Source organism: Phascolarctos cinereus, unplaced genomic scaffold, assembly GCF_003287225.1.
Source record: "Phascolarctos cinereus isolate Bilbo 61053 unplaced genomic scaffold, phaCin_HiC Scaffold_5;HRSCAF=322, whole genome shotgun sequence".
NCBI lineage: Eukaryota > Metazoa > Chordata > Mammalia > Diprotodontia > Phascolarctidae > Phascolarctos > Phascolarctos cinereus.
Genome location: NW_027555958.1, coordinates 291,931,487 through 291,947,983, shown reverse-complemented (window position 1 = coordinate 291,947,983; position 16,497 = coordinate 291,931,487). Strand labels below are relative to the sequence as shown.

The 16,497-nt window shown below is 42.5% G+C and overlaps 1 protein-coding gene across 1 annotated transcript in view; it reads left to right on the top strand.

Moving 5' to 3' along the window:
* The window catches only part of ITGB3 (integrin subunit beta 3), an 80,416-nt gene that overhangs the window by 33,557 nt on the left and 30,362 nt on the right, over nt 1-16,497 (top strand). Inside the window, exons 4-10 of the mRNA XM_020997757.2 lie at nt 3,278-3,530; nt 4,754-4,916; nt 6,613-6,774; nt 8,751-8,846; nt 10,959-11,048; nt 11,662-11,796; nt 13,545-13,974. Coding sequence (XP_020853416.1) covers nt 3,278-3,530; nt 4,754-4,916; nt 6,613-6,774; nt 8,751-8,846; nt 10,959-11,048; nt 11,662-11,796; nt 13,545-13,974 — 1,329 coding nt within the window. The remainder of the gene's footprint in view (nt 1-3,277; nt 3,531-4,753; nt 4,917-6,612; nt 6,775-8,750; nt 8,847-10,958; nt 11,049-11,661; nt 11,797-13,544; nt 13,975-16,497) is intronic.

Sequence of the window (16,497 nt, the reverse complement as noted above, 5' to 3'; positions counted from 1 at the left end):
TTAGGTCATTTGATTTCTAATTGGAGAAAAGACTAGGGGCTTTCCAAATTGAGAGGAGAAAAGAAAACAGGTATATTTCCCTGAAATCAGAAGAAGAGTTGTCCTATTCCACACCACAAAGAAGGAAGTAGCTTACCACTCTAGTATCTTTGCCAAGAAAACCCCAAATGGAGTCATGAAGTGACTTGGTCATGACTGAAATGACTGACTGGGTTTCTGGTCAGCATAACCTAGTTCCTTAGTTAAAGGTCTCTAAGCGGTAGGTAGAGGTGGTCCAGCTTCCCAGACACGCAGGGCTAGGTTTGAACAATGCAATAAAGTTTTCTCCCATTTCCTTTAATTGAATAAAATTTTCTCACAAGAAAGAAGTTGGACTAGACCCATAACTGGATAGAAAGGGAACTGAGCTAGTTCCAGAATTGAGTCAGAAGATGGAGTCAGTGTGGTTCACTCAATTCCCACATAGGACAATCCTTTCCATTGGCAGATAGCCCTCATGATTAGAAAGTTCTTCTTATGATGAGCCAAAAACAAAAAATTAACTAAAGATCAATGGGAAAACAAAGCGCAAATGAGTCCAACATAACCTCTTTGTGAATATTGAGGGGAAGCATGGTATAAGATGATCTGAAGGAGGGTGGGGCTAATCTGGCGAGACTTCCTGGAGGAGGTCAATTTTGAACAGGCTTTTGAAGGAATTGACAACTCAAATTAATTCAAAAAACATTTATTAAGGAACTACAATGTCTAAGACATTGTACTGGAGATACAAGGGCAAAACTGAAACAGTCTGCCCTCAAGGAGCTTATGTGTTTGTTGAGGGGCATATCTGGACAATGACCTGTGTCTGCAATTGAATAAAAGAAAGAGGATTTGGTCTGGGCTCTATTTGGGAAGCTGCACAGTGCCTTTCTTTCCGTTCATGCCATCACTACCCTAGTTCAGGCTCATATCACCTCTCCACTGTCCTATTTCATCAGCCTTCTCATTCAGCTCTCTGTCTCACTTTCCCCACTCCAAATCTTTCTCTACGTAGCCGCCAAAATGATTTTCCTAAAGAGCAGGTCTTATTATGACATCTCCTCCTGTTCAGTAAACTCCCATGGCTCCCTATTACCTCTAGGATCAAATATGAACTCCTCAGTTTGACATTTAAAACTTTTCATATTTCCATCCTATCTTTCCATTCTATTTATGCATTCTCTCTCCCAACCCTACAATGCCTCAAGCTGGCTTTACTGTTCTCACTCAGCACTCTCCATCTCCTGTCTCGGGGCTTTTGCATTGGCTGTCCCCCATGTGTAGAACACAACCTCTCCTCACCTAACCTCCTGGAATCCTTGGTTTCCTTCAAAACTCAGCTCAGGCATAACCTTCTGCAGGAAGTTTTTCCTAGTCCCCCAATGCCAGCTGCTAGTGCCTTGTCTCCTAGTGTTGTTTTGTGCATATTCACATACAAAGCACTTTTTTTAGAGTGTGCGTACAGAGAATTTTAGTTTTTAAGAAGAACATTTATTGAACACTCAGTCAGGGAGGTCATTATTTTTATTCACCGAACTCAAGAAATTGGAATGTAACTTAAATTTTAAAAATTAAGAATGAAACTTAATAAGACTCAAAATACCAAAATTTTTGAGGCATTAGGATACACACATATACACATATATACATATGTACGCATACACACACATGTATGTGTGTGTGTGTGTATATATATATGTACACATATATATATATGTACACATATATATATGTACACATATATATATGTACACATATATATATATGTACACACACACACACACATATATATATATATATATATATATATATATATATATATATATATATAAACTGAGTTGGAGAAGGAAATGGCAAGCCATAGCAGTATCTGTGCCAAGAAAACCCCAAATGGGGTCATGAAGAGTCGGATGTGACTGAAAAATGACTGAACAACAATGTGTGTGTGTGTGTGTGTGTTGCTTTTATTCATCATCAAATGGTTGTTGTTCAGTTGTTTTTCAGTTGTGTCTGACTCTTTGTGACCCCCTTTGGGGTTTTCTTGGCACAGATACTGGGGTGGTTTGCTATTTCCTTCTCCAGCTCATTTTACAGATGAAGAAACGGAGGCAAACGGGGTTAAGTGACTTGCCCAGGGTCAAACAGCTAATAAGTGTCTGAGGCCAGATTTGAACTCAGGAAGAGGAGTCCTCCTGACTCCAAGCCTGGTACTCTATCTACCCTGCCAGCTAGTTGTTCCAACCTCAAATTAAGGGGGCCAAATAACATGGAGAATCAAAGAAAATTTATTAGTGTCCTAGGAGGATAGGATTTAAACCTGGAGTCAGTCTCTCTCTCTCTCTCTCTCTCTCTCTCTCTCTCTCTCTCTCCCCTCTCCTCTCCACAGACACATATACACATATGTGTATACTCAGATATATAAATGTATATACATATATGTACATGTTCTCTTCCCCATTACATTAGCATGAAAGCACATTGAGGGCTTTTGTCTCAGTATACCCAGCACCTAGTGCAGTTCTTGGGGCTTAATAAATCCTTGTTGAAGAGGCTGACAATTACTAGCATTTCTATAGCTCTTTAAGATTTGCAAAGGACTTTACATACGTTATCTCATTTGATCCTTACAACAACCCTGTGAAGTAGATGCTATTATTATTCCCATTTTACAGATGAGGAAACTGAGGCTGTGAAGTTAAGTGAATTGCCCAAAGTTGCATAGGTAGTAAATGTCCTGAGATAGGATTTGATCTCAGGTCTTCCTGTATCCAAGTCTAACCTTGACCCTACTATGTTTCCTAGTTCCAACAATTCCAAAATGCCTATCACTATAAAAACCTTTCTGTACTATGCAATATTTGTCTCATGAAATTATCTGTGGCTCATGGAACACCACAGTCTCAGAACTGAAGGACAACCCTGGTGTGCTCTTCCCCATTATAATGTGCTGTCCTTGAGAGCCTGGACTGGTTTTTTTTTTTTGCCTTTCTTTGTATCCTCAGTGCTTAGCAAAATGCCTGGTATATAGTCGGTGCCTAATAATTGCTAGTTGACTGACTGACACAGATAAACAGATTGAAGGTCTTTTGAGGGGGAGAGATCATTTGGAGACTGGAATGGCAATCAGGGAAGACGCTAGGGAAGAGATGGCCCCTGAGCTGCAAGGGAAAACCAATGGGGCCCAGAGCCACGTGTCTTTCAGTTGCTATATATGCCCTGGAGTCTGTACTGAAACTTGTGCCTTTCTCCCTTCCAGATGATTCTCAGACCTTCTCGGTGGAAGTGCGGCAAGTGGAAGATTACCCAGTAGACATCTACTATTTGATGGATCTGTCCAACTCCATGCGGGATGACCTGCAAAAAATTCAGTCTCTGGGGACTAAGCTGGCCTCTGAGATGCGCAAGCTTACCAGTAACCTACGCATAGGCTTTGGGGCCTTTGTGGACAAGCCCATGTCCCCATACATGTACATCTCTCCTCCAGAGGCCCTCAAAAACCCTTGTTTTGAGTAAGTCTCTACCACTGAGACACTGGATGGACCGTTGGACGGGATTGACTCCTGGGTCCCGTGTTCAGTACTGTGGTTGCTTTGCTGATTGGTCATGGGCAGGTTTCTTTTACTCTCTGACTCAGCTTCCCCGTGTGAGATTTCAGGCTGATCTAGTCAATTTAGGGTGCTACAGACAGTGGTCAGTGTCTCAGGGGTGCTTTCATCCATCCTCAAATGAAAGAGCCAAGATAGTATGGAAAGTCAAAGGAAATGTATCAGTGTCCTAGGAGTAATGATGCTGCTGCTAATGATCATAATAATAGCTGCTAGCACTTATATGATGCTTTAAAGTTTACAAATCACTGTATGTGTTATTTCCTTTGATCCTCATAACAACCCTGAGAAGGTAGGGGCTATTATTACCCCCATTTTACAGATGAGGAAACTGAGGCAGACAGCCATTAAATGACTTTCCCAAGGTCACACAGCTAGCGTTTGAGGCAGGATTTGAATTCAGGTCTTCCTGATTCCAGGTCTAGTGCTCTATCCACTGTGCCACTGAAGTGCCTGGCAGAACTAAAAGGGTTGTTTTTATTAACTAGTCTAACCTCTTTATTTTACAGATGAGGAAACTGAGGTGCAGAAGGTGAAGTGACTTGACCTTGTTTGAGCATAAGCAAATGCCCGTCAACAATCAGTAATAATAACGACAATCATAATAATAGTGGACACTTTAGAAAGTATATTTCTTTAATACACTTTATGTGTATGATCTCATTTGATTTGTAGTTAGTACACTCTGCCTGTTGTCAATACTTTAGTTCTCAGCCATATTGTCATATTTAACTGATGGCGGCTGTCTGCTTTAGAGGCTGTTGGTACAACTAAATAATGCTTGTTGATCTTGACGGTGGAAATGTAGGCTTGATATGTGCTTTCTATGTGCTCAGCGTCCTTTGTATAAGCAGGAGCCGTCAGTTGAATGAGAAAACTATTAAGAATAGAAGTGTTGACCAAGGCATAATTTAACTGATTTACTGTTGTGTGCTGTCCATTAACCAGTTGGCAGATTTTTTTTCCTTTAAGGGTGAAGTTAGCACATAGTCTAAGCATAGGTTTAATGCACACTGAGGCCTGAATTACCAACGTACTGGTGGCTACATAGACCTAGCCTTCCCCCTACCCTGTGTAGTCTTTCCTTCGAGGAATAATTACCTGAGGAGTCCTCTATCCTTCCCTAGAATGAAGACAACCTGCTTACCCATGTTTGGCTACAAGCATGTGTTGACTTTGACGGATCAGGTGATGCGCTTCAATGAGGAAGTGCGAAAGCAGAATGTGTCAAGGAATCGGGATGCTCCAGAAGGTGGATTTGATGCCATAATCCAAGCTACGGTCTGTGATGTGAGTGTGGGCGATGTGGGTCAAGGACTGAGCAGCTAGCATTACATGTTGGGGAGGAAGGATCTCTGGTGGGTAGCAGAGCTCAAGACGGTTGATGTGGCTGGAGCTGGAGTCATGTATGAAGTGTTACTGTTATTCAGTCTACTCTCCTGAGCCCCTCTGAATACCTCATGGGATATCGTCTGTTCCTCTGAGGACCTGAGCAATCTCAGGTGCTTTGGGAAAATAATTTTTTAAATTTCACTGAACATAACCCAACATTGGTGGTTGGGATTGGCTTACTCCCAGAATAAGTGATGAGATTATTTCCCTCCCATCAAATTCTGTAGGAAGTGCCCCTGAGGACCTGAGCATAACATCCATGCTCAGTGGGTATTTAATGATCATCATAGACCGGTACAGATATGTGCATTATTGTTGAAGCATCATTTGGTTGTAGGGACCTCTTAGCTTTGGATATTTTTCTTGGGAGAGGGGAAGAAACATTGGGAGAAGGTGTTGATATTGGATAGCATGGTTGTAAGTATGGAAAAAGGTTATGCTCTGGGTGGAGTTTTCTACCCTTTCTTCCTCTCTCTCTTCTTCCCTCTCCCCTTCTTACTTTCTCTCCCTCTGTAGATGCTTTATTAGTCCTTAACATTGAACATCAATTCAAACAACCAAACTTGCTTACTAACTTAATTCCTTATTAATTATTATTGAATTAATTTCAATTCCTAAAGTATCATAACACTATTTCAGTTACTCCCTATAAGTCTCCATCAGTATTCTTTGTCCATTCTTATTTCCTTTTCCTATTATCTGGGCTCAGTGTGTACAGTCTTTTAGTTCTACTTTTTTTCTTTGTATAAAGGTCTTTCCAGAATTCATGTATTCCTCATATGTAATTGCATTATAGTAATCCATTTTTCTAATGTATGCAATACTCAAAAAGATTAGTGAGCTCATTGATATGAATGTTTCCTCCAGCCAGGCAGATTGCACCTCCTTGGTGCCTTCCCTGCCTGTGGGATCCTTGTTCAGTATATGTCCATAAGCCGAGTTCCATCCAGCTTTCCAGGGGCCTTCTTCAGTTTCTCTTAACATTGGGAGGATACCAGTGGAGCACACAGGCTGTCCACTGGTCATCCCTTGCATTTGCCCATCATTTCCCCCCCCCCCATCACACATTTTTGTGATGATTTATATCTGAGTTTATTTAATCATTCCCCTGTTTTAAGACATTTGCGTTGTTTCCAGTTATTTGCAACTGCATCAAATGCTTCTAGGAGAGGCAGGGTGGCCCAATGGATAGAGAGAAGCCTTGAAATCAATAAGAGCTGGTCAAGCCCTGCTCAACATGAACTGGCTGTGTGACCCTGGGCAAGTCCCTTTACTTCTCAGGACCCTAGGTAACTCTCTAAGACAATTTGCTGAGGAGGTGGCAACCTGAATTAGTAGAGGGGGTTTCCTTGCCTAAGAATTCCCTATAGCAGTGTAATCATAGGTCCGGTTCTGATCGCTGTAATTCTGGGATGACAATCTTTCATCACATAACTTTTTAAAAATAACACTCCCAAAGCATATTCCTAATGAGGGAATTATTGTGTGTTCAGCCTTTTCTTGTATTCATCTGTTCAGGGCTGAGTCCTTGAACTATGTTCTCTTCCTATAACATAGCTGAGACTTTGCTGGCTCTTTTTTTTTTTTTAAATAGGAAAAGATTGGCTGGAGGAATGATGCATCCCATTTGCTGGTGTTCACCACTGATGCCAAAACCCACATTGCTCTGGATGGGAGGCTATCAGGAATCGTTCAGCCCAACGATGGGGAATGCCACATTGGCAGTGACAATCACTACTCTGCCTCCACCACTATGGTGAGTTCCCCCAAGCCCTGCTATCCCTCCACTCCCCACCAACAACACCACTCTCATTTCCATTGATTTCAGCACCTGAGACATTCTGAAAGTCAAATAAAATCCTGAAGTTAAGAGGCAATCCTTTCTTCTCTGCATCAGCTACTACCTAATTAAAACAATGTGCCTGGTTGGGATAACATAACAGAGAAAATGGAGAGGGTTTACTGGAGTAGGACTGAGATGAACAAAGGGTGGAGAACAGATCCTTTGGGTAAAAATTAAATGGATTGTTTAGCTTGGAGAAGGGAAGGTTCAGGAGTGATTAATTGTCATCAAGTCTATGAAGGTTTTAAAAATTCATTTCTTTCTCCCTCCTTCCTTCTCTATCTCCCTCCCTCCTTCCTTCTCTCTCTCTCTCTCTTTCTTTCTTTCTTCCTTTCTTTCTTTCTTTCTTTCTTTCTTTCTTTCTTTCTTTCTTTCTTTCTTTCTTTCTTTCTTTCTTTCTCTCTCTCTCTCTCTCTCTCTCTCTCTCTCTCTCTCTCTCTCTTTCTTTCTTTCCTTTCTTTCTTTCTTGCTTGCTTGTCTCCATTGTATTCCCTAGATAGTATAGTGGATAAAGCATTGAACTTGGAGTTGGAAAGATCTGATTTTGAATCCTTCCTCAGACTCTTACTAGCTGTGTGACTCTGACCCTGTAATCACTTTCAGCCTCAGTTTCTTTATCTGTAAATTGGGGATAATAATAGCACCAAATCAGCAAGATAACATATGTAAGATGCTTTGCAAAAAATGTGCTATGTGAGTTGCTAGATATTATTATTCATTCATTAATTTATTTTCAAAAAGCTTAATCAGCATCTTTTGTTTTCCTACCCCTGTCATTTCTTGATATGTCACCATAACCCAACACCCAAAACCCATAGGTCTTTCCTTGGAACCAAGAAAAACAGTTAAGCAGAATCAAGTGACCCAGCCGCCATATTTGATAATGGTACAACATTGCATACCCATAGTCTCACACCTCTCCAGTGAAAGGAGGGTAGCACATTTCTACATCTCCAAGAAGTTTTTATTTTAGAGAGGCAGAATGGACTAATCTTTTCTCATGTCCATGCAAATAAGATGAAAGGTATGGTGGAATTTTCAGTTGGACATAAGTTTCTGACTTTTTGGGTGACACTCAGTGACTGAGTGAGGGTCTAGAGTTTGAAGAAGAAATTATACAAGCACCAGTTCTGGACAGTTTAATCATCTGTTTCCTTAAGGATGGAGAGTGGGACCACGTGATCTCTCCAAGTCTCTTCCAGTGCCTGGGATTCAAAGATCAGCTTCAGCACCATGACCATCACCAACACTTAATCCACATTGTGTATAGGGTAATCCAATCAATTAGTCAGCAAGTATTGAGCAGGAAAGGAGATGGGGCTTAAGCTGAAAGAGAGATATGGGGAGTATTCCAGGTGTATGGGGATGTTACATGAGCCAAGGCATGATACTAATGGGAGCAGGTAGGTTAGGGCCAGATAGTGGAGAATCTTGAAAGCCAGGCTAAGAAGTCAGACATCATGGTGTAATGGATAGTGGTGGACTTGAAGCAAGGAAGACCTAGGTTCAAATCCCATCTCCGATACTTTTTACTTGTATGATACTGGGCAAATCACCTAAACTTTCAAAACCTCAGTTTCCTCAGATGTAAAGTGAGAGGTTTGGACTAGATGGCTTCTATAAAGTCTCTTTTAGTTCTCAATCTATGATTCTATGAACTTGTTCATGAAAGAGATAACAGAGGAAGGAGGTGCTCAGTTTTGGCATCACTGACCTGGACCTTTTTACCTAGTCTTTCTTTGAGTCCCTTTTCTGGTATTTGACCCAGGATAGCTTCTCTTTTGCCCTGCCTAAGTCACGCCACTGAGTCACAGAATGGTTTTTTTAGGATCACTGGATGAAAACAACTTAGCCATTTACTAACCCACAAACTTTTTTTTTTTTAACAGGACTATCCATCTCTGGCGCTGATGACTGAGAAGCTGTCTCAGAAGAACATCAACTTAATCTTTGCAGTGACTCGAAATGTGGTCAGCCTCTATCAGGTGACCCTCCTTGTTTCATTTGATTCTCACAACCCTGTAAGATAGTGCAGTGTCTACTATCCCTGTTTTACAGAGGAGGTACCTGAGACTCTTTATACTTGGTATTTTTACTCAGATCTCCTGGCCAGCTCCATGATATCAAAGCAGCTTTCCCAATCGATGCCTTCTGGGCTTCCTGAAGTTCAGATGCTAGGACATTCTTCAGGGTGTCTGCCTTTTAGATGTGATTTCCCAGTGAATGCTACCTAGGACCCAAAGAACGCCAACCCTGGGGCCTGAACCCTTTCCCTGCTCCCAGAGCTTGTCTTCTGTCTAGCAGGCTAGCAAAAGTGAATAGTGGATGTCCTGGGCAATGAGTAGGGCAATGGTCAATGGGCAGTGGGTGGTACAGCCTTTCTAGAGCATGACTTGGAAGAGGCATAGGGAAGATGTGTTGGGGGTCAAGACGTATGTGTGTCATGGTGTTGTCTCAAAAGAATTCACTTAGGCTATCTCCAAGTCAAGTAAAGGCATTTATTCAGGATTAGGCTTTCTCCTTAGAGGAGGCAGGTATAGTAGCACCTTAAGGAGGTAGCAGCCCCCTAAAGGAGGCAGAAGCAGCAGCAGCCTACTGGGCAAAGCTAGGATTTATATAGAGGCAAAGTGCCTTCTTAACAGGAAGATGAGGTACACAAGGGGTAATAGCATCAATGTTCTGTGCATGCTATTTCCCATTATGCAGTCTGATCCTCCTCAAAGGGGGGCTACATTACTATATATGTGAGATGTTAATTAGAACTAAGGTTTCTGTCAAACAAGCTAGGTGGGCATTGAACTTTCTCAGAGTGGGTAATGTCCTGAGAAAGTCCCTCGATCAGTTATCAGCTAAGTGCTAGAATGTGATTGGTTAGTTCAGGGCTTCTGGGGTCTTATGTAGACACAAGTTATTGTCAAGGGCATTAGCTCAGGGGTTCTGGATACAAGTTTGTTGTCAAGGATACCAGTTATTCAAGGGCATTCCTCATCAGATGGTTGAGGAAGCCACTCATGGGACAAAATGGCACCGGGGTACTGAACTGCACAAGATTCTAGGGTTTGGCAGTTAGGAAAGGTGACAAGATCTAGCACTGAGGCAGCTGAGGTAGAGCTAAGGGAGCTAGGTCTGGAGTGAGAGGACCTAGCTCTGGATCTTGGGTCTGCTATTTATTCTTTGTGTGACCTTGGGGAGGATGCTCACTTCTTTCTTGTGATTCAGTCTCTTCCTCTGTAAGTTGGGAATAACTTTTGCTGCCTCTCATAGGGGAGGCAGTATAGCATAGTGGTTACAGGGCCACCTTTGGAGTCTTGAAGGCCTGGGCTTAAGACCGATCTCTGCCATATACTAGCTTGGTGGTGGTGGGAAGGCCCTTAGCCTCTCAGTGCACCAGGCATTTCTCTAAGATGACAACTTATAGACAAAATGTCAATCAGTATTGATCCAGGCAATTTCCATACTGGGAGTTCCTTACACTATTGAAAGTACTCGTTTAGAACAAAAGCAAGAAAAAAAGCCAACCTATCTCAGAGAAGTGTCGTTGACCATAAAGTGCTTAATAAATGTCCACTGTTATTATTAGGGAGTGGAAGGACATGTTTATACATGTGACCCTGGGTAAGAGTTCAAAGACTGTGATTGGCATGGTGTTTACTCTTCTTATTAAGGAATGAGATGTAGGCTGTCTTGTTTCTCCTGCTACTATTCACTGTAGACTCTCTGTTAGGTTTGGAGAATACCTAGGGAAGTTGCCCTAGAACAGAGGTTCTCAACTGTTTCTCAGTCATTTTTTGGCAGTCTGGGGAAGCCCTTTTCAGAATATTATTTTTAATACATAAAATAAAATATGTTGTTGTTGTTGTTTATCCTTTGCTCTCCAAGAGGACCGATGACATCGTGAGGGTGATATCTGGACTAATTTGATGGCTTAGAGTAAAATAAAATACGTAGGATTACAAAGCAAGTACATTAAAATAACAATCAAAATAGAAACAAACAAATTCCTGAACCCCAGGTTAAGAACCTTTGGCCTACCAGGTCTGTTTTACTTTGTTCATCTGCAGAGGGTTGTCAATGATTGCTGGGTATTTTCCTTCTAGAATTATAGTGAACTCATTCCAGGGACCACGGTGGGTATGCTGTCTGCAGATTCCAGCAACGTCCTTCAGCTCATCGTCGATGCCTATGGGGTGAGTGGGTCATGTCCTTGGGAAGCCAAGCTGTCAGGAGTGATTTTGGTGGGTAGGAAATGGAGCAGGAAAGGCTTCTTGGAGTGGGCATGGAGTTAGAGGTGGGAAGGGAGAACAAGTATCCCAGAAAACAGCCTATGCAAAGATACAGAGGTGGGAATAGTGTTTTAGATGGGTAGTAACAAGTAGATCCATTTGTGGAGTTTTTGAAAGGGATACTGTGAAATCAGTTCAGAAAGAGAGCCAGTTGTGAAGGGCTCTAAATGCCAGACAGAAGAATTTGTATTTATTCCAGACTCTATGGGAAGCCGACATGTTTGGCAAAAGTGCCCCACTGGTTTCTGCTTTCCCCAGAGCCTAGCAGTCCCTGGGAGAAGAATGTGGGAAGAGTGGGCAAGATCCTAGGAATGGAAGCTTTAGTACTTTTCCCCATCCCCCATGAAAACCTCAATGTCGTCTCATAGCTAGGCTGAGACCATGGGCTCTCTTGTGTGGTCTTGCCATGGTCAGCACTGGGCCCTTCTAACACCCCATTTTTGGAGAACTGCAGGGGCATGGGTAGATCACTCCTTTTCAGTTGTTCCTTATCCTCTCCCCCCTGAATTCTACTCAGAAAATCCGTTCTAAAGTGGAGCTGGAAGTCCGTGACCTCCCCGAGGAGCTGTCCTTGTCCTTCAATGCCACCTGCCTCAATAACGAGGTCATCCCAGGCCTCAAGTCCTGCGTTGGCCTCAAGATTGGAGATACAGTGAGAACCTTTGGCCAGTGGACAAAGCTGGCTATCTCTTGTTTCTGTGGGTGCCATTTTCCCCACCCCCAATGCTCCCCAATTCCTACTCTGTAGTTGTAATTTACATGGGTTATAACAATAATTATAATAGCTAACATTAATATAGCACTTACTGAGTGCCAGACACTGTGTTAAGCTTTACAGTTATCAACTTCTTTGATCCTCGCAACAACCCTGGGAGGTAGGGGCCATTATTATCCCCATTTATAGTGGAGGAAGCTGAGGCAGACACAGGTTGAGTGATTTGCCTAAGGTCACACAGCTAGCTAGTATCTGAAGCTGGACTTGAACTCAGGTCTCTCTGACTTCAGGCCCAGCATACTCAATTCACTAGACCACTGTTATCTCATTTGGTGAGTATGTAAAAGTGGAGTAAAGAAATCGTTAGCCCCACTCACTCCTTTACTCCTTCCTTTTCCCCCAGTCTTGTCTGTTTCTCCTCCATTGATGTTCTGACTAATTTTTATGGTTATTATGGGATTTAGAGAGATCACCTAGTACAGGGGTGGGGAACCTGTGGTCTCAAGGCCACATGTGGTCTTCAAGGTCCTTGGGTGTGGCCTTTTGATGGAGTCCAGATTTTACGGAACAAATCCTTTTATTAAGGGATTAGCTCTGTCAACTTCTGATTCAGTCAGAGGGCTCCATCTGAGGACCTACAGGGCCACATGTATAACTCTTTTCATTTTTAAGATGAAGAAACAGACCTAGAGAGGGCAGTGACTTTTCTAGGTCACACAGATAACATAAGAACTCAGATTTGAACTCAGGTCTTCTGACTCTAGATTCTGTGCTTCTTCCCTCTTATCTTACTATATTTCAACATAAGAAATTGTGTATTAGAGAAAGAAGGAAAAAGAGAGAGGAGAAGAGGGAAGAGAAGAGAGGAGGGAAGGGGAAAGAAGGAAAGGGAGGATTGAAGAGATGAGGAAAGAGGGGAAGACAGGAGAGGAGAGGAGAGGAGAGAAAAATTTGCTTGAAAACTTCCCAGACTATAAGGGTGGTTGTATATTGTCCTGAATTGAGTTGTACATCTTGTTTGGTGATGCTGCATTTACGTAGAATGGTGTGGGTGTGGAGTTGTGGTGTGTGGCCCAGTATCAAATTTGTGTTCCATGATGGGTGGTGTCATGAGTTCTGCCTGTAGCCAATTAATTCAGTTAGTTAGAGCATGGTACTCATAAATACAAAGTCCTGGATTCAGTCCCATAAAGGCCAGTTAGTGCCACCCAGAGGAAAGCCTGTTCCACAGCTGTTGATTTGACCCCTGACCTTACCATCTCATCTTCTGGATGCAGCTATGTCTGTGTCCTTGCCCAGGATCTCCACACTTGGGTTTTACTGCTTTAGGTCCTGTCCGGGCCAAGAAACTCAAGATGGTGGGAAAGAGAGATAAGCAAAATATGGCAGGTGGATTGGCATAAGGGAGAATCCTGGGTTTGAATTCCAGCTCTGCTCCCTTTGTGACTCTGGGCAAGTCATTTTCATTCTCTAGACCTCATATACCGTAAGGCGGGGGTTGGGGGGCACAGAAGTCCGCTACTAGCTCTAAATCATATGATCTCATGCCTAGTTTGTGTACTTTCTGGCAGGGTGGGGAGGTTCTATGTTCAAGTGGTTGGGCATTCCTCACTGGGTTATAATAAAATGTGAGCTGTTAGGCACAAGGCAATCTATGTCCCACTGAGACCCTGTTTCCCTCCCAGGTGAGCTTCAGCATTGAGGCCAAAGTGCGTGGCTGTCCCCAGGAAAAGAAGAAAGCCTTTACCATTAAGCCTGTGGGGTTCAAGGACAGCCTCACCATCTTTGTCACTTTTGACTGTGATTGTGCCTGTCAAGCCCAGGCTGAACCGCAAAGCAACCGCTGCAATCAGGGAAATGGGACATTTGAGTGTGGGGTGTGCCGCTGTGGCCCTGGATGGCTGGGCGCCCAGTGCGAGTGCTCTGAGGAGGATTACCACCCCTCCCAGCAGGACGAGTGCAGTCCTCAGGAGGGCCAGCCTGCCTGCAGCCAGCGCGGGGAGTGCCTGTGTGGCCAGTGTGTCTGCCATAGTAGCGATTTTGGCAAGGTCACTGGCAAATATTGTGAGTGTGATGACTTCTCCTGTGTCCGTTACAAAGGCGAAATGTGCTCAGGTAAGTGGGAAGGGCCCTTAGGGTTTCTCCTGCACTGTTCCTTTCTCCATCTAATCCAATTCGATCGAACAAGCATGTATTACCTGCCTTTTATAAATACAGAGACAAAATGGAAAAAAAAATTCCCTATGGTTCCTGCCTTCCAGGAACGTAGATTCTGTTTGGGATGGATACAGCATGTAAACATAGGAGAATGTTAATGCCTAAAGGAGATGAGCCTGGAAGAAGTGAGAGATTCTGAGAGGCAGAGGTGAGGAAAGATTGCATCCTGGGCATGGAGTACAGTCTACAGAAATTTATGGAGATTGGATATTGGGTATTGCATTCGAGGAATAGCAAGAAAACCAGCTTGGCTGGAACATAGGGTATATGAATGGGAGTAATGTGTAGTATGCATGGCAAGGTAAATTGGAGCCATAATGTGAAAGGCTTTAGATCTCTGGCTGGGGAGTTTGAAGATTTTCTTTCGATTCTTCGTGCCCCTCTCCCAGCTTTACTCCTTCCCCGCTTCCCTACACATATACTCACGTGTGTGTACTTATGCACACACATTTACTCTTCTGTCCTCAAGCCATTAAGCACTGTTGGATATTTCAGATTCCTGCTCTCACCTGGAAATTCAGCCTTATGGATCAAGATAGGAAGGAAAAAAATAGGCAGCGTTCTCCTGTTTCAATGTGGATGGGCACTTGTTTGGGACAGAAAGGAGTCAGGCATTGAATGGAGGGCTGGGTAACCTTGAAGATCACATAGGCATGGTTTAGTGACTGTGTCCTCTGAAGATCTGGGTTTGAGTCTAGAGTCTAGACTTAATAAAATAGCTTTATATAATAGACATAATAAAAGGATTATTTAATTTAAACTGTTAAATTAATTTAAACTATTAAATTAATATTAATTCATTAATACCATTAGTTATTAATTAATATTAATTCATTAAATTATTACATTAAAATTATATCATTTAATTTAATTATTTTATAAAAATAGACTTAATAAAAGGATTCGTTCTGCAAAGTTTGGATTCAGTCAAAGGGCCTCACTTGAGGACCTACAGGGCCACAGGTTCCCCATCCCTGCTCTAGACAGTTACTTATTAGCTCTGTAAACTCTCTTTGCACCTCATTCTTTCTCATCTGTAAAATGAAGAAATTGAATTCATTGATCCCTAAGATTCTAACAAGCTCTTGAAATGATGTAATTCCATAAAGAGTCCAATTCTAAAATTCAATCCTTTTTTTTTCTGCTTTTGCGTGCACCCACGCATCTCAAGATCACATGAGCGTGCAAATACTGTGCGCTCACACACATATACACGCACAGAGCAGGGGTTGACCCACAATACTCTCCAAGAGTATAAAAGCCCTAATTTTATTAAGTTACTTAACCTCTCAGTGCCCAGGCAATTCTCTAAGACTCTTAAGTTTCAGAATAATTGAATATATTTGTGTAGAGTGAATTTTCTCCCTGGGAGTTTCCTACCCTAATGCAATTACAAGTCAGGACCGAAAGAAAATTGTTAATTATTCCTTTATGCTTAAGTCTTGTTTCCGTAGCTCAATTAAAACTTCCGTGAGGAAAGGATCCATGTCATCTTAATCAAATTAAAAATTTTTTTGTCCTTCAGATCATAAATTGATTCTGCACTAACTCTAATTCCAAGTTATGCATTTTGAGCTTTATTTTGCTTTGCTTTTGCTTTTGTTTTGTTTTTAGCAGGGGGATGAGGTTGCATTGAACTATTTTCATTGTGACTCTATCCTCCCTGTTGCCAGAATCGAAGGCTGTCATGACTGTCATTAAAGGCATGCGTGGTCTGTGGCCATAGAAAAAGAGAGATGCTAACCGGCCCACTGGGGAATTGAACCCATAACCTTGCTCTCTCTTTAGCACTGTGATCTAATGAATGGTGCTAATTGGCCACAGATGTTCATGTCAATATTAACATCAGCCTGAGGGGAGGAAAACATAATCCAAAAGGTAAATCAGTGGCAACAAATGTTAAAACACATCTTAGAAATGACTTTTGGATTATTTGTGCATTTGCTTCCCCTATGGGTGCCTGCCAAACCTGATAAAAAAAAAAGATTAAGGGAGAGTAGGAATTTCTGTGTTTTGACATTACATGAACAGCATGCCCTAGTTATATGCAAAATGCTAATGCAAATCAGTAATTATTTTTGAGAGGGGGGGTGGTCCTGGGATGAAGAGAGAGTTGAGAGGCTTGGGGAGAAAGGAGGGAGGAGCCTCCACAAAAAGAGAGAGGATGGTTCTTAAGGGGAAACAGGGGGAGCCCCCTGAGAACACATCACAGCACAGGGAGCCCCTCAATTGATTCTAAGTGGGAGTCTGCCAAGGACAGGAGGGATCTCTGCCAGAACTTTTTATTTTTTCCTTTGGCAGATGGCCCTTCTGAAGCTATGAAGCAGAGCTGCCTGAGTCAGCCACTCCTGGTTCCTGCTTCCCTCTGGAGTATCAGCTGCTTGTTTTCATTGTAGTCCAGTTGAATTAATCAGGGAGCCC